Raw genomic sequence first — 26,271 nt, forward strand, 5'->3', positions numbered from 1 at the left:
TCAACAACCATCCCAAAGTACCGTTTTCTGAGAGTTTTTGGCCTTTGTTTTCACCGCGATGGTTGTCAGGCGGTGAAAATACCCGGATGTCCGCCCGAGGATACCATATAGGGCATACACACACTCACCACGTCGCTCACCCACAATAATATTAAGTTGAACTTATTATGTCAGGTTTATTAAGTACATTTGTTCTCTCAAGCTATAAAATTGATAACATCAGTTCACAAGAGCAAAAATAGAACAATACAGTAATGATACCCACTATAAACAGTACTGGCATGCAAGCCTTATCAATACTATTATGAATTATGTTAATGCACAAACCTTATTAATCTAATGGTTAACTAACTGTGAATCTGAATGTTTTTCCAGCTTTATGTTTTTATATAATTATAATCAAACTTGTTTTGCTGTGTGTTCTGATTTCTAACATAGGCTGGCTTACTGGCGAATGAATGTCAGAATTCTGTTTATATGTAATGATTTCATAATCCTGCTTGCTTATCAACAGCATGAAAAAAATCACAGTATATATTTCCTAGTTCTAGTGAAGGAAAACCTCCTGTAGAGAGGTTGATGGATGAGTTGGCTGTTTCTATGGACATTGACCAGAAGTGCCTGGAGCCACTCTAAAAAAAGTAATATAACTTGAAATAAGAAGAGTATGAAAGGTTCTGCTAAGACTCGATGTTTGAAGTAACCATAACAACAGGCACCATCAAGTTTCGAAAGACGTCACATTATGCTGTATATAAATTAGACAGAAAGTTGGAGTGAGCCAAGATGAGAATAAGTAAATTAAAGTGAGAGAAAACTAGGCAAAATGGTCCAAATTAATGTCTCCTTGAAAAACGCCAAAATCAGAAGATCATCGCTGCCCTTTAAATCTTAATAATCAAGTAGAGAACAAGGTCAGAGCACTAGGAAACCAAGTCAAGGATCAAGTGTAAAACAAAGATTTGCTTAATGAACGAGATTCTCTACATAGAGTTTTAGAAGATGGACGAATTGTAAAAGTTTATAATGCTACAAAGAAGTGCTATATACCAGTCTTCATGAACTCCGTCATGAACCTAGGAAGTTTAATGTGTCTAGTGGGTGGATAGTAGATGTAATCAAAGAAGTTCTGTCACTTTGTGGTCAAGAGGCTAACCGAACCATCTCATCGTATGATGATGAAACGTGTAAATTTGGGCACAAGTATAACACCTATGTGGTAACAGAGGATCAAACAGCGCATGTTCTTGAGAGAGATGGAAAATAAAGCACAACCTTTTAAATGATTGACAGTTCCAAAACAAATACTTCCTTCAATGAATTGCTGCAGGTGTCTAAATTGAATGTTTTTTTCAGAGGTCAAAGCTGGGATGAAGAAGATTGTTCGAAAATTAACAACTTATTCTGTGCTGTTCATCTGCTGGTCAATTTCGCCGATTGTACAGCACCCATACTCGCCAAGTTAGAAACTGGTGACAAAAAGATGACGTCATTGACGAGTCGTGACCAGGAGCAAGACAATGGATGACAGTGCCTTTGTCGGCTACTTGGCTCTAAAATTGAAATTTGGTAACCATCCACATGAAAGAAATGCACATATTGGCTAGCTCAAATTCTGACAACACTGAGGAGAACAAGACACACCTGACGAGATTAGAACATCCAAATACACACAGAATAAACCCGGGTACACAGCCCTAAGTAGTAAACAAAAGATCCCATGTTAGTCTCACCTTTGACCTTGGTGATGCACGCTCACCTAAAAAACTTATGATCATTGGTATTTAAATTGGCTGTTGAGTGACTACGCCAACTTATCAGGCTATTGAGTGACATGAGACCAGTGTATAGCCGGCAGGTACATTACGCAGGTCGGGTCACATCGGGTCGGGTCGGGTCGCATCGGGTCGGGTCGGGTCACAATTTAGGTTGCAGGTAATCCGATTTTTGTCATACAACATTATATTTTCACATATTGTTTATCCGAACTGTCTATCTACCTACCCCGCTTTTTACACATAATTTTATTCATGCTGGTTATGTTTTAGTAAACACGTTTTCCCGAAATATTCATGCCTTCTACAGCTGATTGGGGGGGGGGTACTCAGCATGACAGGAGACGGTTGTCACATTATAATTTTTCCAAATTCCAAAACTGAACATCGCTTATCGTTGGAACCCACACATGTTTTAGTTTATGTTAAAACTTTACGATTACGCCATTGTTACATTTAGCTACAATGTTATAGCATTCAGCCAATCGCATGATTTACCGCTCAAATGTTGTTATTGTTACAATCTGTCACTTTGCTGTTGCTCCACCATCTTGTTATCTCTTGGTGAGTCCGAAATAAATCTATCGAATGATCAACTAATTCTTGTGACTGAGTGGTATTCCTGAATCGTTCGTAGACGTTCCTTAATAGATTGTGGATATCCCCACATCGCTATTTTAATGCGATTGTTCCCAAACATCAATAAACTCAGTGCTTTTTCAAAACGTTGCATGCTGGTGATTATCTGATGGGAAGTCTGTTTGAAGATTTACAAACGAGCTATTATTTTAAAATTCAGAGCCCCAAAGGTGTAATTGGGTCATACTGCATTAAATGTATTAATAAAAGCACCCACTCACTAGACTATTGAAAAGATGCACAGAATTTGAATTTAACAAACAGCCAATACAATGGGTCCAAGTTTGAAGGCTGATGGCCCGGGGCTGATGGCAGCATATCCTTAAATATGCTGAAAGGTCTTTGCCTGGCTATGTTATATATAGTCTGGTTAGGGAACCAGACTATGTTATATACAAAGTTTCAAGTCAATGGGTATTGCTGTTCATTAAAAGATACTTTCAGTATTTGTACTTTTTTTCATCAAAAACGAAAATGGATCAGTAAAATAACATACGCAACAAAAAGTTCAAGAACGCTTCTTTCTGCCATGATGCGATGATGCTCACGCAAAACTCCCAAAAGATCCTGGTCGTTTAATACAGTATATTATGATTCTAATCGACGTAATAATCCCGTGGTTATCAAGCTTTTTATTCATTTGAAGAACAGATCGTATTCATAACGACAATTATATGTGATGAAAGTTGTATGGTTAATAATAAAATTACAACACTTTTTTCATAGAATAATTTATTACTCTCAAGGGCCTGTCTAAATTGTTACCCGATCCGACGACCTGACCCGACCCGATGCTACCCGACCTGCGTTATGTATCTGCCGGTGTATAGCTTGCAAGATGTCTGCCAATATATCGACGCTTCTCATAATGTCTTTTCTTCTCGCCCAATGCATAAATCTGCACGCATATGAGCTACACATATTGCACACTAATGACGTCCACGCACATGTTGAAGAGTTCAACAGAAGTGGCAAGATATGCGACCCAGAAGACAGGGTAGCTGGTACTTGTTACGGGGGTGTCTCACGTCGTTACACTGCCATTGAAGACGTGACCAAGCTTGTTTCTAACGTCATACTTGTGGATGCCGGAGATTTTACAACTGGCACAAAATGGAGTCAAGTATTTCGAGGGGATGCCACGGCGTATTTTATGAACAGATTAAACTACACAGCTATGGTGGGTGGAGATATTTATTTACAATAATAAAAATAAATACTGATCTGATACTCTTGAATGCAACGTATACTAAATAATATAACTATTATTTAAATGAACTTCCAACCCACTAAATTTCACATATCTACTTTAATATAGTGTTATAAATAGATAATCCATTACACGTCAAAGAGATAATAATTAAACTAATGACATTGACTTTGGCCAAGTTCATATAGATATAGATTTTTCTAAATATACCACAATTCCCAGTCATAATATAACATCACGATGAACACGTGTCATACAGTTATGCCGAATACATTACGAACACTGGGTATGGTGCGTCGGTTAGCTAAAAACATCAGACATACTCGCACTTCAAAATGCAGAGGAATGGGAGTGGTAATTCATCGTTATCATATCACAAGAGGACATCCAACGCCATCATAATCATAGCATATATAGGTTGTTTAATCATACTTATGGCCTCCACCCGTCATTTATAATTCACATTGAAGAAATATGAGTAATGTTGGACCCAAACCTATCGAAGTTCAATACCGAGGGTTTATTTGAGCCGAACGCGCATACACGGCCATTTTTGCTGGCTCGAGCCGTGTCGGAACCACAATCGAACTGCGAAAACCACAAAGGGATACGCTATGTACTTAAGATAATTATCATTGAGTTAGTTGATTGGCTGCTCATAGTAACAAACTACGTAAGCCCAAACTTCCGGCCACATTGTATGTATATTTTCAACACACGCTTTATTAGGAATAAAGTCTGCCAGAGGAACTCGCCCAGCCTACCGAGGAAAGATGACCCAGCTACTCAAGAAAGTCGAAGATACGATTGTGAAATTAAACAGTGAAGACGCCGCCGTAGGGCTCCCATAAAATGCTATTGTGTAAACGTAGCAATTATTTAACAACAAATTCTGCATACTGAATGGTACGTCATGCGTTTAACCATGATTTAACGAAGTCGCATCAATATTCAGTAGCTAGAAACGTTTGTTCTGTTTGCGTAAAATCAGGTCATAAATTCACTGTGTTCAGACAAAACCCTAGCGCGAGTCAAAACACTCAACAACGATTCCAAAATTCCAACTTCTGTCCATATATCGCCTTTTTTATCGAAGTCGAATCACGATTCGATCCGATAATCACAACCTTACTGTTACCTGTATTTGTGTTTTACGAGTCACGTGACTTACACAAACAACGTCTTCCTATTCCGTGCAAACATAGTTTCTTTATTATTAGTTTTCAATATTATTGCTACCCATTAGGTAACGATACGATAATTCGAATATACTTATGATTCTGCAATATCAGAAAAAAAAGCAATAAACTAATTTGAATTCGGGAAGCAGAAATTAATTAAATGGCCTTAAATACTGCTCTAGTTAAATAAATATATTTTCACTTCCATTTTGTCTATTTGTATGTGAACGATAAGCATACAGGTGGCATTGCTTTTTTTTTTTTTAAAGTCTATAAACTGAAAATGTTCAAATAAAAATAAAGATATGTATTTATTTCTCGGCGGAGATATGCAAGTTACCAGGAGTACAGTCATTTTTTGGCCCTCAGTCCATAACAGTTTTATTTCTTTCTTTTTTTATATTTAAAGTAATTTTATTTCATTTCAAAATTACAAATACACAGACAAGAAAAAAAAGAAAAACAAACTAGAAAAAGCCAATAATTGTGTAGTAAACAAATAAACTGCCCTATTTGTATTCAAATATCGACAATCATATACATTATAGGCTTTGCTATACAAAAGAAAAAGAAATTTGATATTTTCTTTTATCATAAAATTTCCATGAAACAATTAACATAATAGATAACACTTTCTTGAAAAACAATTAAGGCCGTACATACTAACGGGTTCACTACCAAAACATAGAAGTAACGTTGGAAGCATGTCTTATGGTGCAAAATTGGCCCATTTTTCTAGAAACAGTAACGTGGTATTTCTCTTCTTATAGAAATCATATTTTCTATCTTTCTTATATAACTAATTTCAGCTTTAATGGCAACAAAGGATGGTAATTCTTTTTTAATTTGCTTTTGCTTAATTTCACCTAGGGGAATCTGTTTTACTGAAAGCGGCTGGGGGGCACTGCAAAAGTTGACCCCAGTGATCATAAAACCTTGTCCAAATATCTTGCACCACTTGACAGTCACAAAAGAGATGAACCAGAGTTTCACTAAAGTTGTGGCAAAATGTACACATGTCAGAAATAACTAAAGGTGATTGAAAGTGATATAGCATAGCATTTGTGTACAGGATGTTATGGTTTCATTTCCATTGAAATTCACGAAGAGTGCTGCAAATTGTAACAAGAAATGGCATTGAATAGAAAAAATTGCATCCAGTTTCTACCCCCAACAAGTCTCTAAATAAGGACTGACTAGATGGAGTAATAAAAAAATCAGAAGAGTTTACGGCTGAATTTTGGGGTACGGTTAGAGAGATTAATCATTTGCTTTCGACCATATACACTGATTGGAGGATCTGGCCGCACAACAACTGGTCTACTTATTTTCCTGTCTTTAGGGATAATGTAATGTAATGTATTTAAGTCATTCCAATTTTTAACCTTGCCCTCCTCATTAAAGATGTCAGCTATATAAACAATTCCTAGAATCTTTAAATCTGAATAAAATATACTTTTATTCAAAATAAGAATGTTTTTATTATTCCATATAATCTCATATGCAGGGGAAATAAACTCGTTCCGTATAACATTACTCCATACATTTAGAATTTCCCAATAAAACGGTGGTAATGTAATATGTAGTGCATTTATTGAGAGGTTGCTTGTAAAAATTAGGTGTCTCCACAGTGGTTTTAAATAATATCTAGGAATCGTTTCCACGTATGACAATATGATGACAAATACCTTTTAACCCAATTAATTTTAAAAGCTTTCTGCATAGCACAAATATCCAACATTCCTAACCCACCATGGCCTATGCCACCTATTATAGTATTACGCGCAACTCTATCTCGACCCCCCCCCCAAATAAAGGAGAATATTTTTGAGTTAATCTTTTTGAAATCAGATTGATTAATATTAATCAGATTTAGCATATAAAGGAGTTTGGGTATAACAGATTTAATGATTTGTATTTTACCAATTAGTGTGAGGTTTCGCATATTCCAGAAGTTTAAAACTATTTCACGACTTTTAGTTAGAGCAATTAAGTTTTTCTGACATGCAGATGTAGAGTTGTAAGAAAAGAAAACACCCACAATCTTGATAGGTGACATAAGCCATTTTACTCCAAGTACCCAAAGCGGGATATATTTCCGTTGCCTCCAAATTCTTAGCCACATTGCTTCAGTCTTATTAAAATTATTTTTTAAACCTGACAAAAGTGAGAATTGGTGAAGAAGAGTTAAAAGGTTCTCAGCAGCACGAAGGTCTGACATAAAGCAGGTGAGGTCATCAGAATAAGCAGAATATTTTATTTCAAAACCACCAATATTAATCCCCCTGATTCCATTGTCATATTGCAGCTTTATCAAAAGTGTTTCTAAAGACAGAATGAACAATATATGCGATAGGGTATCCCCCTGTCCGACTCCCCTAGAAAGGGAAAAATAACCCGTTGACTGTCCTCTATTCATAACACACTAGATGGATTTGAATAATAGGCCTGTACCCAACCTAACAAAGAGGGACCAAAGTTGAATTTACGTAGATAACTAAACATAAAATCCCATTCAAGACTATCAAAGGCTTTTTGGAAATCAATAGCTAAGAGCACCCCATTTTTTTCATGATCCTTTGTGTATTCCATAATTCTCTCAATGACACGAACACAGTCACCAATTGACCTATTCTTAATAAATGCTGTTTGACCTTCATGTTCTAGACTTTTAGCAATGCATCTAGCAGCAATATTATAATCAACATTATATAAATGTACACCCCAACAGAGGTGGACATACAGTTTTAGCGACCCGAAGAGCTCATAGTTAACCGAGGCGAACCCTAACCGAGTCGAAGCCGAGGTTGACAATGGCCTCTGAGGGTCTCTAAAACTGTATGTCCACCGCTGTTGGGGTGTACATTTGTATTATTATACCGAATAAATCTGAAAACAGAGATTGTGGCACTCAATCATGGCAAACTTAAGTTCACGCTTGTAGATCTGAATGCATGTATGAACACAAATATAAGTTGAAAGAGTTCAAGAGCAGTGATTGAATTCTATTAAGTTTTATCATGGACATAAACCTATACTCAAGCAGTGTGCAGCTCCGTGTGCAGCTCGTTTCAGTGTTCTACATGTAATGCGGAACGCAATGTGGCGTATAGCTGCGCATAGGATGGCGCAGGATGTTGTTGCAAAAATCGATTCTTCGTCAGGTCGAAGCTGTTGATATTAAGTTTATCAAAACTACCATGAAATTAAAAAGGCGTCCATTGAGTTATAAAGACTAGAAAAAAGTCAAATATTTCCAATTGAATTGCTTTTACATCAGTCATAATTTCTCCAGATGAATGAAATAGCTGAGTGATTTGAGATTTTTTGGCATTTTGTTTTTCAAGACGTAAAAAATATTTTGTGTTTTTTATTCTCCCATTTCATACCAATCAGCACGAGCACGAACGGCTGCACCATCCAATAGATGGTCATTTTGCACCTTTAGTTCCCTTCGGGTATTTTCCAGAGATGTTTTTAGTTCATCAGACTCACAAACACTTAAAGAGGCACTTCCAGTTAAGTCTAATTTCACAACAAACCCAAGCTGTGACCTGTATTCGCACTCCATGGAAATGATGAATCTATCATGATTTATATTTCGGCTTAATGGTGGTTGCCATGACATCTACTGATAAAGGTTAAATGGTGAGGCCAGATGGCAGGACTGGTTGAGATCCGTCGACACGTTCTCATGAGCTTGCGATTTCACGTTCTCATGAGCTTGCGATTTCAAGCTTATGCGGTATCTTGGTCTTAGTCCAGAACTAATGATGTATATTGATGTCAACTGTGGAATGTTATTGCAAGACCATTAGCGCCCATAAATATAAACTGACTTTGACACTATGATAGTGATTTTCCTAATATAGTGACGATTAATCAATTGTATTATGATGTGTAAAACTTTCGTGTGATAGGTATATCTATGACTTTCCTCATCAAAACTGTCCCATATCCCCCTACACGCATAATCAAAAGCTTTCGCAAGTCTATTGTGAATGCTGAAGTCAAGATGGGGACTTTCAGAGGATACATTTCGATTATTTGGAAAGATGTCAAATTGATGCTCCATCGCCACCCTATGAACACTTTAAATCTACCGGCCTATATAAAAATTCCATTTGGCTATGTTTCTAAAACAAATAGAATCAATAATTCCCAGGCTTATTACCATAGACTCCTTATTGGCCAATCCTCTATTTATTCTGAAATTTCCATTCAGCAAATGCGTTTTGATGATAGACACATCCATGAAAATCCTTATGAATACCTCAGAGCATCTGTGCCTGAGAAATCCACTTTTAATTAATGTAGTGTACCTTATAAGATATTTGTATCAAATTATTACTCTTGGTGATTACTATTGCCAATATTTCTGATGTTTATTTTGATCTGTTTATTAATTTCTGTGCTGTTTTTTTTTAAATATTACCATTAGTTATACTTATAGTTTATCTTGATTTGAATATCAACTTATGTGCTCATCGAATTCTTGATTTGTTATCACAATTTTTCTGATATTTGTATATTTCGATCAATTTATTAATTTTGTGCTCATTTGTATATGTATTATCACTACTTATAATATTTGGGGGGTTTTCTTTGTGCTTGTTATGTATTACCTTTAAGTGTCATGTATACAATTATTTTGCAAGCTAGTTGTCCATAAACATAATAGATAGCTCCCTTCGAAATGAGGACATTTCCTTTTTGGAAAGCGAATACAATGTCACAAAGCTAAAATACATTCCAAATCATTTGTGGGTTCCCGTAACACACAAATGATAAAATCTATACTTATTTCAATTTGACTTACTAAATTAGAATTACACTCGTTTGGAGATGTTTCATACATTCTTGAAATTGTATTACTGGGCAAGCTGTGACTTTATTACCCAAGCTGTGACCTGTATTCGCACTCTATGGAAAAACTGGGAAAGTGTCAACGGCTCTTTTTTGTGAGGAAGTGTCTGTCTGCTAATATAAGGCGACACCCGGTTGCTAAGGAGGGGAGACTCCTGCCTGATTGCCAGAGAGACACCTGCCTGACTGCCAAGAGCCTATACCCCAAGTTTTGTGATTCCCCGTAGTAATTTTAGTAAGGACAAACTAGCTTGGTGAGATTATATACTAAAAACCTTCAAGCAACCTTTAAATCTTGGTGTGTTTCCTGTCTCTGTACATACTTGTAATTGAGTTTCTCGCTGCTAAGTGAGTTTCCCATACTCGAAGAATCCCACTCCCGATATCCTGACCACACAGCGAACAGTACACCACCGACTACTCACTACACTTACAATTGTGACACAGGGCCTGAATAAATAATTTGTCAAACATTCATAAAATTATAAGGAAAAATAATATTTATAAATTGAATACTAAACTAACAAATAGTCTAATGATATTATCAAGAAACTTTCCTTAGATACGCCCAGCTAAAAGTATTGCTAAGATTTGCATTACAACATCAGTATAACCTTATTAGTTTAGACAGGTGGCATTGCTTATGAAATCGATGAACATCTGAAAACCCCAAATGACGCAGTATCACCGTATTATTTCTTCCTGTTCTAATATGTATTTGGATACATGTGCTCAAACCTCAGAGACATTTCTGGAGAAAGGTAACATCGGCTAATGCGACGTTTAAAGTAGACATACTTGTTTCTTTTGACGATAACTGGTCTACACCAGCGATGCCATAATAAATGATCACAGGTCTCCAAAGTGAAGTTCGACTCGATTCAACGACCCAACGATGTTCGGCCAGATGATATGTTGGCCGAACATCGTGAATTTCCGCTCGAGCCAAATTTGTTCAGCCGAACAAATTTGTTCAGACTCTGGCATAGTGTTTTCAACAGTCCCTTTCTATTGCTGATATACTATTGAATGTCTCAGTAGACACTGCTTCAATACACTTTTTGCTTAATTTACCTAAATAATTTAATACTGACTGTTTAAATTCTTATCCACCAAAACGTTTCAAAATATATCTGATTAAAGCGGGAGGGTCGTCTCCTGCGCACTTGCGGGAATCGAGTCCCAAGGGATGATAACAACACTACACGCTAAAAACGCAAAGGCTCATGGGTTGACGCTTGTTTGTAAACAATAACACGCTATGGCCATCTGACGCATGCGCAGGTGACGACTCCCCCGCTTTAAGTAATTGTGACTTGTATTTTTTAGTTAGTTGATACATGGACAACAGTAGAGTGATTCACATAAATACCAATCTCAGTTTGACAAAAACAAATATAAATAATGTAAAATAATCATTCACTGAGGAACAGTTTCAAATAAATGAGTCGTCTAAATTAAATTTGGACAGATAAAATATTATCAACGCGTTATAAGAATGATCGTGATTATCAGCAGTAGGGATGGCACATTTAATAAAGAAATTAAAGTGATCAGTTACTTATTTCAAGTCGGATTAGTGAATTCTCTTCTTCTTTCTCTCATGGGTAAGATGACATGATAGTATTAATATGACGGGCGACATTTCAATACTGTAGTATTATTTGTTGCAGAGTCTTGGTGAATATGATTTTGTGTACGGTACGGAAGGACTTTTGCCAGTTTTGGAGAAGATGTCTTTCCCTGCAGTGGCTAGCAATATCAATACTACGAACGAGCCTGATTTTGAAACTCTTATAGTGTCATCGACTATCATCGAGTCGGGAGGAGAGCAGCTAGGAATTGTGGGATACAGTGACGCCAGCATTCCTGGCACATATCGAACAGGTGAAGCTCGTTAACGATTCACTTTTTTTTTTTATAAAACACAAGTTCGTTAAAGTTTGCTCTCATATTGCATAGTCTTAATAATAAATTTTATTTTGAAAGGAAATTTGATTTTTGACGACGAGGTGGAGGCAGTACGAGAGGAAGTAACAAATCTCGTCGCTGAGGGCATTAACAAAATTATAGCTGTGGGATATGGTGACAACGACTTGCATAACGAAATAGCCAACAATGTTCCCGATATTGATGTGATAGTGTACGGTGGCCCACAAGAGTTTCTCTTTACAGGTGAGAGGACGTACATAGCTTCATTTGAATACGTTATATTTGGTTACAAGATAACAATATATTAAGAAATAACATTTGCAATCTCGCAGACTATCAACTTACAAATAAAACACATGCTTGTAAAGAAAGCTGTCCGTTTCTACAGGTACGCCATACGAAGACGAAAGCGAGGTCGAAGGACCTTACCCAACAGTTGTTATGATTGACCAGGAATCACCAGTCCTGTTAGTAACTGATTACAAATGGGGCAAATATTTGGGTCATCTCAATGTCACGTTCAACGAGGATGGTCACGTGGTGAAATGGTCTGGAAATCCTATCTTACTGAATACGTCGGTCGAGCAAGGTTTGTTGTTTTAGTTTTACTTCAATACGTAACGCGTACGACACACGGCAATGCATACTTCTGGCTCAGACTTGAGTTTACTAAACAAGTGAAGTTAAGGGCGGTGGTCGTCGTGCCGCGTTCTGTTCGATATGGGACTCATAGTGACGTATACAACGCGTGTAAAATACATTGTTTGTTTACATGAAATTCGAACACGCGTTGCGCGACGACCACCGCGCTTTAACATCAGAGGCATCCGACAATATCGCTATAACTCATGGCGCCACATTAACAGATGTATAATAATGTGACTCACTTAGCTGGTAACACTCACACGTAAAGATTCCAGATTCGACCCAAAGGTATACACATTAGTTCATTACAGATAGTCCAGCTTTATTCATCCAAACAGTCAGCTAAGATAACACCTCGCTGTCCACTTATCTTGTTCTCCATTACGAAGTGTTACAAACACTCTCATAAAAAAAATTATAAGGCGTGGCAGAGTAAACATACGATTAGCCAATCATAGCAGTCGTTGGCACGATCACGTGATTACCAGGGATCTGTCTCATGGTTAAAGCCTTGCAAAGTTGCGACTACTAAATACAATAAGTAAACAATCTATTTATCAAATTTCTGTTATATATATTTACAATCTCCACCCTAAACATGCAAGTTGTTGATTCTAAACAATAGTAATACGGCGTGTGAAACGTGCGTACGTGAAGTTGCTATGGCAACAATATTATATATTATCTTGAGGGCGATATTTACGTCAGCTGGTCGGGCATCCGAACAATATGTGAAATATGTTGTTATAGTAATTGTTATTTATAATGAAAACAAAATAAATATTTGTTGGTGGGTTTTTTTTCTGAATAAAGCAATAACATATAGTAAACTGTACCTTATTACATTGACTGGCACGAATTCTCATACGTTTAGAATTCAGAACGTGCGCGGGAACAATGTGGTTGCCATTCCGCAAAGTGTTTATCACTTGTGCAAACGTACAATGTCATAAGATAAATACTCAAAAAATATAATATAATGTGAACTAATACGATAATATATCGCAATACGATAAGTCCTCACAGATATAGAATATTTGCATGAATGCAGATATGCAAATGAGATGGCTTATAGGTCAGTGAAATTTACACAATTGCTGTATGGCTTAACATGCAGCGAAATAAATTGTTTACATACTAGTATATCAGACCATAGACCTTAGAAAAGGTCTAAGGTCTATGATCAGACGACAGACAAATTCAAGTAGAGAATGTGTGTTATGCCGCGTCGACACCCAAAAAATCTGTAAAAAGTTAGTCCGAGGAATGCGTGCTGATAGATGTAGTGGGTGAATATTAGGCTGTTAATACATGTCATGAGCGACAGTCACTTTAAATGTTTGACGGAGAATACAACTGCTGCTTATGAGATTTCGTGACTGCATAGTGTATGTGTACACATATTGAATGTAACTACAATTCTTTTAAACAATAAGAAAACGAATAATGTGTATGTCATTCAAATAAACCACAGCAGTTTTCGTTGCAAACACGGAACTAAATAAGGAGCTCTATGATGCAAGTAAGAAAACTGCTTTAAAAAGATTGCGGCCCCGTGAGCCTTGAATGCGATTCAATAATCCTTTCAAATCGAATAACAGCGTAATGCATGATGTTAGCTTACGGAATTAACACCTTCAGTTGAAATGATAACAGCTATGTACCAAGTAAACAACTAGGCGGACCATGCAAATTATATTTCCCATGCCGCACTGGTGCAATCCCTGGGATTGCGGAGCCGCGCTTTAAGTATAAGCACCAACCACCAACAGTATGTTTGACAGGTTCAAATAAAAAAAATAGTAAGTTTATTTATGTTTACCACATGATTAGTTTGACAATTTTTGTTGTGTAATTTGTGTAAGAAAATACTTACACCTTACACGTTTTAATTCCAACAAAACTGAGCCACGTGCACGCATTGTATGAGTGCATTATACACACTCAAACATACTAAATAGACGCACATTTGGGTAGCTATTCTAAATATGACATACAAGTCTCCCATTTGGCCCTATCAAACTCCTCATCTTCACAATTCCAGATAGCAACTATTTTATTAATTGCTTTTTCTGCATCTTTTAAAGACAAATATTTACTCTTAAATTGAACCTTGATTCTTTCGTCGTCTTTTCGCACATGTATCAACTTATCTGCACCGGTCAAGGTGAGCATACCATCGTCCAATTGTTGTCGTTTCAGTTGTGAACAGAAAAACGCATTTTCGGGATTCTCGTACAGACGTTTCACTTGTTCCGTTTTCTTGGAGTAGGATCTGGCCGATGCGCTCTGCATTTTAACACTGCTCCAATGAGATGTGTTGATGTTTTCAACGAAAGCAGCAAAACGGGTTGCGCAGTCTTGGAATGACAAGTCTGAATACGGCCTCATACAAACATAAACTACACATCTTCCAGTCCATGCATCTGGTGAAAGAGATTTTATATTTTCTATCACCGTCTCCTTCTCAGTTGTATCATCCAACAGTGTATATTCCTCAGTAGCCATTCCTTTGGCAACTGTTTTGGAGTACCATAATATCACACTGCCCTTTGCTGCATAGACAGGGATTTGCCATTTCCCCCCTTCTTGCTCTAATTTATCTATCAATGTGTCAGTTATTTCATCGGGAATTCTCACAGATCCTTCTGCTAGGTCAGAACTCAGTTTCTTTTTCATACGCTTGTCGTTTTTTATCAGCATCGATTTTATTTCCTCGAAATATTTGTGACTCTTCGGTGAACAGACGAACGCGGCTGTACTTTCAGCGAGGATCACTTGACCTGCGATAATAACAACATCGATATGATTAACCGACAAAAAATTATTTTTAAATGATTACAGGGTATAGTGTTTATGTTCAAGTTTAATTTCGTTTGTGATAGGTGTAAAGATGTCGAATCACATTATGAAAACAGCTGCTAGGTGGATTGCAACTGTAGTATCCATATTATTACACCAGAATAACGTTATATCATGAACTTTTAAAGTGGTGGCCTCTACTGAGCAAACTTTTCAACTACTACGAAGTTTACTATTTGACTTTTCAAACTAGACACATCGCGCGCTTCTCATTATTTTAAACTTTTTTATGGGCGTATCGACATACTAGCCCGATGTGCAAGCCCTAATTTCAAGTGTTATGGTACGTATATTACCTTACTACCTTGGAGAGAGGAAAGGTTTCGTGGATTAATACTTGATAACCGCTTTGTGACCAAATAAAACCAGCAGCATCAAAATATTATGTTAATCAATGACTAAGCTTACAACTATACTTAAGTCTTTGGTTTATACTATTATTAACAGTGTTTCCTAGCAACATGGAATTATTATGACCATAAATAATTCACTTCACCAGCAGAAAATGCAATAATAATTTATTAAATATTTATAAAATAACACAATTTAACCCAAAATTACGAACATTTTGAAAATCACTATACAATTACGTATTACTATCTCTGTTATTGGAACAACTCGGGGATAATATTATCTCCCTTGTTGTTGGGACTACACAGGGATAATATTATCTCCCTTGTTGTTGGGACTACTCAGGGATAATATTATCTCCCTTGTTGTTGGGACTACTCAGGGATAATATTATCTCCCTTGTTGTTGGGACTACTCAGGGATAATATTATCTCTCTTGTTGTTGGGCCACTCAGGGATAATATTATCTCCCTTGTTGTTGGGACTACTCAGGGATAATATTATCTCCCTTGTTGTTGGGACTACTCAGGGATAATATTATCTCCCTTGTTGTTGGGACTACTCAGGGATAATATTATCTCCCTTGTTGTTGGGACTACCCAGGGATAATATTATCCTCTTGTTGATGGGACTACTCAGGGATAATATTATCTCCCTTGTTGTTGGGACTACTCAGGGATAATATTATCTCCCTTGTTGTTGGGACTACTCAGGGATAATATTATCTCCCTTGTTGTTGGGACTACTCAGGGATAATATTACCCTCTTGTTGTTGGGACCACGCAGGGATAATATTATCTCCCTTGTTGTTGGGACTACTCAGGGATAATATTATCTCCCTTGTTGTTGGGACTACTCAGGGATAATATTATCTCCCTTGTTGTTGGGACTACTCAGGGATAATATTATCTCCCTTGTTGTTGGGACTACTCAGGGATAATATTATCTCCCTTGTTGTTGGGACTACTCAGGGATAATATTATCTCCCTTGTTGTTGGGACTACTCAGGGATAATATTATCTCCCTTGTTGTTGGGACTACTCAGGGATAATATTATCTCCCTTGTTGTTGGGACTACTCAGGGATAACATTATCTCTCTTGTTGTTGGGACTACTCAGGGATAATATTATCTCCCTTGTTGTTGGGACTACTCAGGGATAATATTATCCTCTTGTTGTTGGGACTACGCAGGGATAATATTATCTCCCTTGTTGTTGGGACTACTCAGGGATAATATTATCTCCCTTGTTGTTGGGACTACTCAGGGATAATATTATCTCCCTTGTTGTTGGGACTACTCAGGGATAATATTATCTCCCTTGTTGTTGGGACTACTCAGGGATAATATTACCCTCTTGTTGTTGGGACCACGCAGGGATAATATTATCTCCCTTGTTGTTGGGACTACTCAGGGATAACATTATCTCTCTTGTTGTTGGGACTACTCAGGGATAATATTATCTCCCTTGTTGTTGGGACTACTCAGGGATAATATTATCTCCCTTGTTGTTGGGACTATTCAGGGATAATATTATCTCCCTTGTTGTTGGGACTACTCAGGGATAATATTATCCTCTTGTTGTTGGGACTACGCAGGGATAATATTATCTCCCTTGTTGTTGGGACTACTCAGGGATAATATTATCTCCCTTGTTGTTGGGACTACTCAGGGATAATATTATCCTCTTGTTGTTGGGACTACGCAGGGATAATATTATCTCCCTTGTTGTTGGGACTACTCAGGGATAATATTATCTCCCTTGTTGTTGGGACTACTCAGGGATAATATTATCTCCCTTGTTGTTGGGACTACTCAGGGATAATATTATCTCCCTTGTTGTTGGGACTACGCAGGGATAATATTATCTCCCTTGTTGTTGGGACTACTCAGGGATAATATTATCTCCCTTGTTGATGGGACTACTCAGGGATAATATTATCCTCTTGTTGTTGGGACTACGCAGGGATAATATTATCTCCCTTGTTGTTGGGACTACTCAGGGATAATATTATCCTCTTGTTGTTGGGACTACGCAGGGATAATATTATCTCCCTTGTTGTTGGGACTACGCAGGGATAATATTATCTCCCTTGTTGTTGGGACTACGCAGGGATAATATTATCTCCCTTGTTGTTGGGACTACTCAGGGATAATATTATCTCCCTTGTTGTTGGGACTACTCAGGGATAATATTATCTCCCTTGTTGTTGGGACTACTCAGGGATAATATTATCCTCTTGTTGTTGGGACTACGCAGGGATAATATTATCTCCCTTGTTGTTGGGACTACGCAGGGATAATATTATCTCCCTTGTTGTTGGGACTACGCAGGGATAATATTATCTCCCTTGTTGTTGGGACTACTCAGGGATAATATTATCTCCCTTGTTGTTGGGACTACTCAGGGATAATATTATCTCCCTTGTTGTTGGGACTACTCAGGGATAATATTATCCTCTTGTTGTTGGGACTACTCAGGGATAATATTATCCTCTTGTTGTTGGGACTACGCAGGGATAATATTATCTCCCTTGTTGTTGGGACTACTCAGGGATAATATTATCTCCCTTGTTGTTGGGACTACGCAGGGATAATATTATCTCCCTTGTTGTTGGGACTACTCAGGGATAATATTATCTCCCTTGTTGTTGGGACTACGCAGGGATAATATTATCTCCCTTGTTGTTGGGACTACTCAGGGATAATATTATCCTCTTGTTGTTGGGACTACGCAGGGATAATATTATCTCCCTTGTTGTTGGGACTACTCAGGGATAATATTATCTCCCTTGTTGTTGGGACTACGCAGGGATAATATTATCTCCCTTGTTGTTGGGACTACGCAGGGATAATATTATCTCCCTTGTTGTTGGGACTACTCAGGGATAATATTATCCTCTTGTTGTTGGGCCACTCAGGGATAATATTATCTCCCTTGTTGTTGGGACTACGCAGGGATAATATTATCTCCCTTGTTGTTGGGACTACCCAGGGATAACATTATCTCCCTCGTTGTTGGGACTACTCAGGGATAATATTATCTCCCTCGTTGTTGGGACTACTCAGGGATAATATTACCCTTTTGTTGTTGGGACTACTCAGGGATAATATTATCCTCTTGTTGTTGGGACTACTCAGGGATAATATTATCCTCTTGTTGTTGGGACTACTCAAGGATAATATTATCTCCCTTGTTGTTGGGACTACTCAGGGATAATATTATCCTCTTGTTGTTGGGACTACTCAGGGATAATATTATCTCCCTTGTTGTTGGGACTACTCAGGGATAATATTATCTCCCTTGTTGTTGGGACTACTCAGGGATAATATTATCCTCTTGTTGTTGGGACTACTCAGGGATAATATTATCTCCCTTGTTGTTGGGACTACTCAGGGATAATATTATCCTCTTGTTGTTGGGACCACGCAGGGATAATATTATCTCCCTTGTTGTTGGGACTACCCAGGGATAATATTATCTCCCTTGTTGTTGGGACTACTCAGGGATAATATTATCTCCCTTGTTGTTGGGACTACTCAGGGATAATATTATCTCTCTTGTTGTTGGGCCACTCAGGGATAATATTATTTCCCTCGTTGTTGGGACTACTCAGGGATAATATTACCCTCTTGTTGTTGGGCCACTCAGGGATAATATTATCTCCCTTGTTGTTGGGACTACTCAGGGATAATATTACCCTCTTGTTGTTGGGACCACGCAGGGATAATATTATCTCCCTTGTTGTTGGGACTACTCAGGGATAATATTATCTCCCTTGTTGTTGGGACTACTCAGGGATAATATTATCTCCCTTGTTGTTGGGACTACTCAGGGATAATATTATCTCCCTTGTTGTTGGGACTACTCAGGGATAATATTATCTCCCTTGTTGTTGGGACTACTCAGGGATAATATTACCCTCTTGTTGTTGGGACCACGCAGGGATAATATTATCTCCCTTGTTGTTGGGACTACTCAGGGATAATATTATCTCCCTTGTTGTTGGGACTACTCAGGGATAATATTACCCTCTTGTTGTTGGGACCACGCAGGGATAATATTATCTCCCTTGTTGTTGGGACTACTCAGGGATAATATTATCTCCCTTGTTGTTGGGACTACTCAGGGATAATATTTTTTCCCATGAACCGGTCATCACTGGAAGAATAATTTAATCCTACTTGTACGATACATAGACCCTTGCTATGGAGATAATATTATTCCACTTGTTCCATGTATTGGATAATATAATCTCACCAGTGGTGGTCAGTACATAGACCATTGATAATTAATCTTTCTTACCTTGTACACAGTTTGTACGTCCGTCAATCTGGTCAAGGTGCGGCCAATCCGAATCTTTTGAACAGTTACCAGGTTTTGTATTTGCATCTAAATTGATTCCGTCACCACTTACTATGAACCCTCCAGCCTCGCTTTCAGTCACCGCGTACGCACTTTCAAAAATTCGTCTTATTTTCTCGTATTTCCTAACAGCCCACACAGCAGAGAATGCATTGTTGATACACTGTATAAGACCCTCACGTATCATCGGAAAGGAGTGGCGGCTTCTCTGAGTAAAAGTCTCTGGATTAAATCTATCGATACCATCACTCAGACACCCATAGTCGTGTAGAATACTGTCCATTAATGTGTTACATTCCGTATTGGTAAAAACCCCAGTCACCACGGCAACTCCAAATTCACTCAGCATTTCCTGTATAAGTACGTTGTCTTTCTTGGACGCGACCATCGTGTAATCTACATATGGTACGCAGTTCTTAACTCTGTGTGGCGTGTCGCTCGTTGTATCTGTGGGCGTGTTCGACGAAGCTGATGCCATGATTGATATCGGAACAGTCAGTGCCGTACTTTTTGTTGAATCTGGTGAAGAAATGTGTTTACCCAAAGACATATATGCAGCCGAAGACGAAGAAGATGTTAGCAAAACAATTTATTACACCCCGTTTGTTTATGGTGTAACTGCAGTGTCAATGTTGTCCTCTGTCGGCTCCTCGCTCTATATATATATATATATATATATGTGGGCTATTACTCAAACTGTGTCGGGGGTTGTGCAACCATGTCTAGAATTCATGCGATTTCACGAAATCGAAAGTGGTTTCACAACTATGCCCTGTTTTGCGCAATATTCACTGCACTACGCCCTCAAGCGTGCATATCTTTGTTCTTATATGTCATTGTTCCCGTAAGGGTGGGCCATTTTCTTATTCAGTGACTGGAATATTGCTGTCCCTGTGCAATTATTTTCAGTCGCCGAGGATCTGTATCTTTTATTCCAACGTTGCCGTAGCCTACCCATTAATTTTGTGATTTTTTTTTTACTGTACTCACCGGAAATCTCATTAATGTACTTTACTTGTGTTAAAGGGTGGAAAACAAATTGGATTTGCATATAATTGCTGTGGTAACGGTGACCTCAGTGTTGTCAACGTTTAGTATAACTACATACTAGTACATGTGTGTGTGCAGTGCAAGAGAATAGACCACGGGACGGGGCGGATTCGAGGGTATACAAACAGCTCCCGATGTCCCATGGTGTTATTACCTACATGTACACTAGCTGTTATTATTTTCCCACTAACCAATAGTTCACTGTCGTCAATGACAACGTATGCTTTAGGACTTTAATGCTTAAAATAACTTCTCAACAACAACAATTGAACTTTATGCTTGAAGTTTGCAGCGGGGGAATTATGCCGAGCAACACCATGACAGGATAATCACCGGTTATGATCGCCGATTGGCTACTAGCGCTGTCGCGTACCAGAGCACCAGGCCGATGTATATAGTTAAACACTCCGGTCAAATACATATTATATCAATAGCCAAAACGTTGTACGAGTGACTTTGATGTAGTTCTACTAGCAATGTGTTTTGCAATGATCAACGTGATGAGATATACTAGTACTTGAAAATGTATTATTTGCTTAAAATATTGTCAGGAAACGATTGTGATTGGTCAGTATGTTTGAGAAATGTAGTAAACTGATTTACCTGATTCATTTCACAGATGAAACTATTTTATCGGAAGTTAATATCTGGAGAGAAGACCTTGATTCAAGACTTGCCGAAGTAGTGGGATCAACGTACGTTTTACTGGATAGCAGATTAGAAACATGTTGTCTCGAGGAATGCAATCTACAGAACTTAATAATGGATGCAATGGTGTATTATTACGCTAAACGGGGTATCAAAGATGTTCCCTTGGGAATTATCAACGCTGACAGTTATGATAATTATATAAATGTGTCCGAATCAGGTATTATGTTATAATTAAGTAAGATGACATGACATGGAATGATATGGCCTGACCTGAGATGACATAACCTGACCTGAGATGACATGACATGACCTGAGATGATGTGATGTGACCTGACCTGAGATGACCTGACCTGACCTGAGATGACATAACCTGACCTGAGATGAGATGACACGACTTGGCCTGAGATGACATGACCTGGCCTAGCCCGAGATGACTTAAGGATGCGGTAGAGTTATCATGCTCTAAAAAGTAAAAACTGTTTTCATGAGGAAAGGTGTTGTGATGCATAGCAAATTATATATTTTCTTGAAGCCCTTGTTCCTGGCTTTTTGAAAAAAATGATATGCGACATGTACCACAAATTAGTCACGTGATTACTAAGTAAACATAGAGGTGTTATTTTGAATAAAATGAGTTTTGTATAAAAACCGTAGGGGTTTTGTAAAAAAAGAAAGCTGAAAAATCAAGGCAGCATCAGCCCCGTCAATGCCTCGAGAGTGTTAGAACATAGATTGCATATTTGTTTACAATGACATCAATTTTTCCAGTTATTTCACCCATAGACAAGAAATTTAAAAGCCTTTTATTTTTCATTGCGAGAAGTTATCAAAAAATGCTTCAAGGGTTTTATTCTGCACCAATACGTTATCAATGTGTGTGAATTTCATGAAAGTAGGTCAATTTCTGACGACGCACAACTCACTTGAATGACCTCTATGGCGTCAGATTTCTTCTGGCTGAAAACGCCAAAAAACAAAACATTTGTCACGTTGCGCTAATTTTGGATATTTAAAGCATCAGATGGACTGATTTTTACAACAAAACACATAACATGGAGTCACTTAGTAGCCTTGCAGTATTAAAATCCAAAACTATAAAGTTTTGGGCCCGTATTCGTCCTCCAAAAAGAAGCAAAAGTTGTTACAGTACACAGCGGCCCCGCATAACGTTGAACAGGTAGAGAGATAAATGACGTCATCTCATTATATATTCAAATCATGTTTACATGCGAAGCGTAACCGGAGAAAGAGGTCGACATGCCTAAACGCCAACCCCCAGTGCTAGTTAACTTAACAACATCCGACGTTTTGTCTTGTTCTAGCAGACACTCGACTTCCACCGCAACTTCGAAAACGGCATTCTTGTACGGACCTTTGTCGATGGGTGGCCCGGCGACAATCCCACATAAGACACTAGTTTTTCAAACCCCGCCGACCTCTCCCAACTCCTCGTCCGACCAATACATTTCGGTTGATATTAAATTGTCTGCCCGACTTTTTGGAAGATGGAAATTTATCATGTTTTGCTGACGAAATTTTACTCCCTTGGTTTGAATACTCAAATTTGAAGTGTGAACCCCATTGTACTGTCGGCAATGCGTTTCTGTTATAGGTAAAGTTTCGCTTCCTCTGAACTGCGTTTTGAGTTTTTCCTTTGGGGCCTCTTTTTTGTGATTGATCAATAATCAGGAGCCGGAGTAGATATGACGCGTCGTCTTTAGTGTGCACTGTTTCCGTCGTGAAGGGATTATGCAAATTACGCAATAAGTCAATGTTATTGTTTGCGTCCAGACTTTTATCTCAAAAACAAAGTGTACAGTATCCCGTTATACAAGTAGTTTTTCTTATTTTTAAAAAAAAAAAAAGGTATTCTAGATGTGTTTCAGTTTTAATTTTGATAAAATTATGAGCCCAATAACTTTACAAAAGTAATAACAAAAAAAGCAAAATTCACGAAAATAGCTCCACCGCATCCTTAACATGACCGGAGATGACATGACCTGTCCTTAGATGGTCTGACCTGACATGAGATGACATGATCTGACATTAGATGCATGATATATCTTTATTATTATAATTCAATGAGAAAAACATTGCGCTGTCTCTTACATCGTCAGATCTGAAGTCGTTGTGATCTAATCGTTCGACCGTGAAGTATAAAGGCGGAACACAGAGAACAAAACAGTCATTTCCGTGCATATAGTTTAATTGCAACTCAGTATAGTTGCGAGGTGCTACATGTATGAATTACATGTAGTGTACATATGACTCCCTAAGACGGTATCCCTTGATATGTGTCTCTCGATGCTTTGTTATCAGGTAACATAACGTATGGAGATTTATTGAATGTGATGTTGTACACAGAGACGATAGATATTGTTGAAATCCATGGACGATATCTTCGTGAAGCTTTCGAGAATTCTGTAAGCCGTTATGACGGGGAATCGCTGATTGGTCGCTTTCTACAAGTCTCCGGTAAGTGTCATGTATACCAGTACTAGACTAGTATGGCTCTAGGGGTGCCTAGGTTAGAACACATGATGTTCTGTTTGTCATTATTGATATGTATTTCGTGTTTATTTACAGCGGGGGAGTCGGCACCTGCGCATGCGTAAGATGACCATAGCGTGTCATTGTTTACAAACAAGCGTCTGCCCATGAGCCTTTTTTAACATGTGTTGTTATCGTCGCTTGGGACTCAATTCCCGCGCGTGCGCAGCTGACGACCGATCCGCTTTATTTATTTATACTTTACCTGCAACGAACCACAGACCTTAGAGTTTGCTAAGGTCTATGAACGAACTAAGATCTTAACAAATTCTGCGTGTTCTAAAGACACTGGAACACGGATAGGAAATATACAACAGGTTGCTGGCACCTACTAGTATGGCACCTAGTCCAGAAGCATCAACGAAACAAGGTGTGCTTTCAAAACAAGATTTTAACATAATTTAAGGTACAACAAATAGATGATGGTCGTCAACACCGTCACCTCCCGCCATGAGAAATGAATCATGACGTCACGATTGCAACCTTACGCTGAATGTGGTACATATCTCGTATTGTAGCCCATAAAATGGCTTGCTTATCGTGATAGAAGGAAGACCAGTGAAAATACACTGATTTACTATGAGGTGAAATAGTTTGATTTTACTTTGTTGTGTCTTTTCTATTTGTTTTACAGGAATACGTGTGACCTTTGACGTCAGCCAACCAACCGGAAAAAGAGTGAAGGAGTTATGGGTAACTTGCAGTGGGTGTCTAGTACCGGAATATCGTTTAGTTGATGATGATAGTGTTTACAAGTTGGTAACCAATAGTTACATAGCAGGTGGCGGAAGTGGTTATAGTATGATAGGTGATAATAAATTATCCCACGTGAAAGGTAAGAATTATCGTATATGCACGTGACTCAATCTTATCCCGTAATTATCATGACGAGTGAGATCACATAGTTATAATTAGGGGTGTATGGGACCGAAATTGGCAAGACAATATATAAACATTTCTGTGGTGTCGTAAACCAATCCGTCACTTAATTGTCTTTGCGATGAAATACGGGTTTACAATTTGCCGCCATTATGGACAATGTGCGCAGACGACAGCGGCACTTTTGACACCGCTGCTTTGCTTTGGCTTATCGCGGATTTGTTGTGAAACACAGGAAAGTGTATTGTCTTACCAGAACCCTTGTTAAATAAATTATTTCAGTGCAACAACAGTTACGAATGTGTCTGTCGTCATTGTTATTTTTTTTTTTTATTTCTCACTTGCAGTCCGAGTCGAACGCCTTCATGAATAACTAATTATATAACGCGTAGTGACATTACTGAAACAAACGCTATCGAGGTGACGACGCGTCGATTCAACATATAATATTATTAAAACGAGATCTATGTCAAGTATTGAATGCATAACAACATTCAGTTTGAAAGTATTGTTGATTTCAGCCCGTGAACCTGTGTATACAACGTTAGATATGCATTTGTTTAGATTATTGTCTTTATTTCAGGTGCGGAGCAGGTGGACATGGTTGTAGAATACGTCACTGCTACGTCACCAGTCAGACTAGGATTAGAAAACAGAATTAACTTTCATGAAGATGATGATTCTGGAGGTGAATGTCATGTGAGCGACGCTCGCACCTTACTTCCGCGTGGTGACGTCATAATAACCACTATCATGATGCTGTGTTGGTGGCAACCAAGTCTACGAATATAGTGAATATGAATAGGAATGTTTTCTATAACGTAACCAAACAAACATCGTATGCGTCTTATATATAATTATTATGATATATCGTAAACAAAAATATGTTTAGTCGTTTGGTTCTGAACTAGTACGCATGCGCCCTATTTTACTGGTGCCTACTAATTTGTATGCGCATTTGCGTATATTTTTATGTTTTCGAAAGAATACTTGTTTCGATGCTGAAATACGATTTTAGTTTATCAATGTGTGTGGATCACGTGTGGATATCAGTTCAAACACCAGTTTGAACAAAAAAACTTGGATTCAAAATAAAATTATACATTTTACCTTAACTTTTACCATAACTATCATTATCAACTGTATTTACACAAGTTATGCACGCATGATGTATTTATGGAAATGGTGGTCAGGTGTCTTTCTATAACATCATAAAAGAGTGCCCCCTCAAGTAAAATTGTTTGCATTTGTTCTAAATATAGTCTGTAACAAGTACGCACGCCCAGGGCGAGGTTGAATTATTACTCTTCTCGTA

General features: G+C 38.0%; 1 protein-coding gene across 1 annotated transcript; it reads left to right on the top strand.

Annotated features, from left to right (window-relative positions):
* The first annotated feature begins 3,240 nt into the window (after positions 1-3,240).
* On the top strand, positions 3,241-26,071 carry LOC144342003 (5'-nucleotidase-like). Its single transcript, XM_085505384.1, has 8 exons — positions 3,241-3,594; positions 11,345-11,558; positions 11,661-11,846; positions 11,992-12,192; positions 21,496-21,744; positions 23,847-24,002; positions 24,712-24,912; positions 25,540-26,071. The coding sequence occupies exons 1-8, from the start codon at positions 3,253-3,255 to the stop codon at positions 25,746-25,748; spliced, it is 1,758 nt and encodes a 585-aa protein (XP_085361510.1). The 5' UTR covers positions 3,241-3,252; the 3' UTR covers positions 25,749-26,071.
* The last annotated feature ends 200 nt before the right edge of the window (positions 26,072-26,271 follow it).

The sequence above is a fragment of the Saccoglossus kowalevskii genome, chromosome 11 (assembly GCF_978046115.1).
Source record: "Saccoglossus kowalevskii chromosome 11, keSacKowa6.1, whole genome shotgun sequence".
NCBI lineage: Eukaryota > Metazoa > Hemichordata > Enteropneusta > Harrimaniidae > Saccoglossus > Saccoglossus kowalevskii.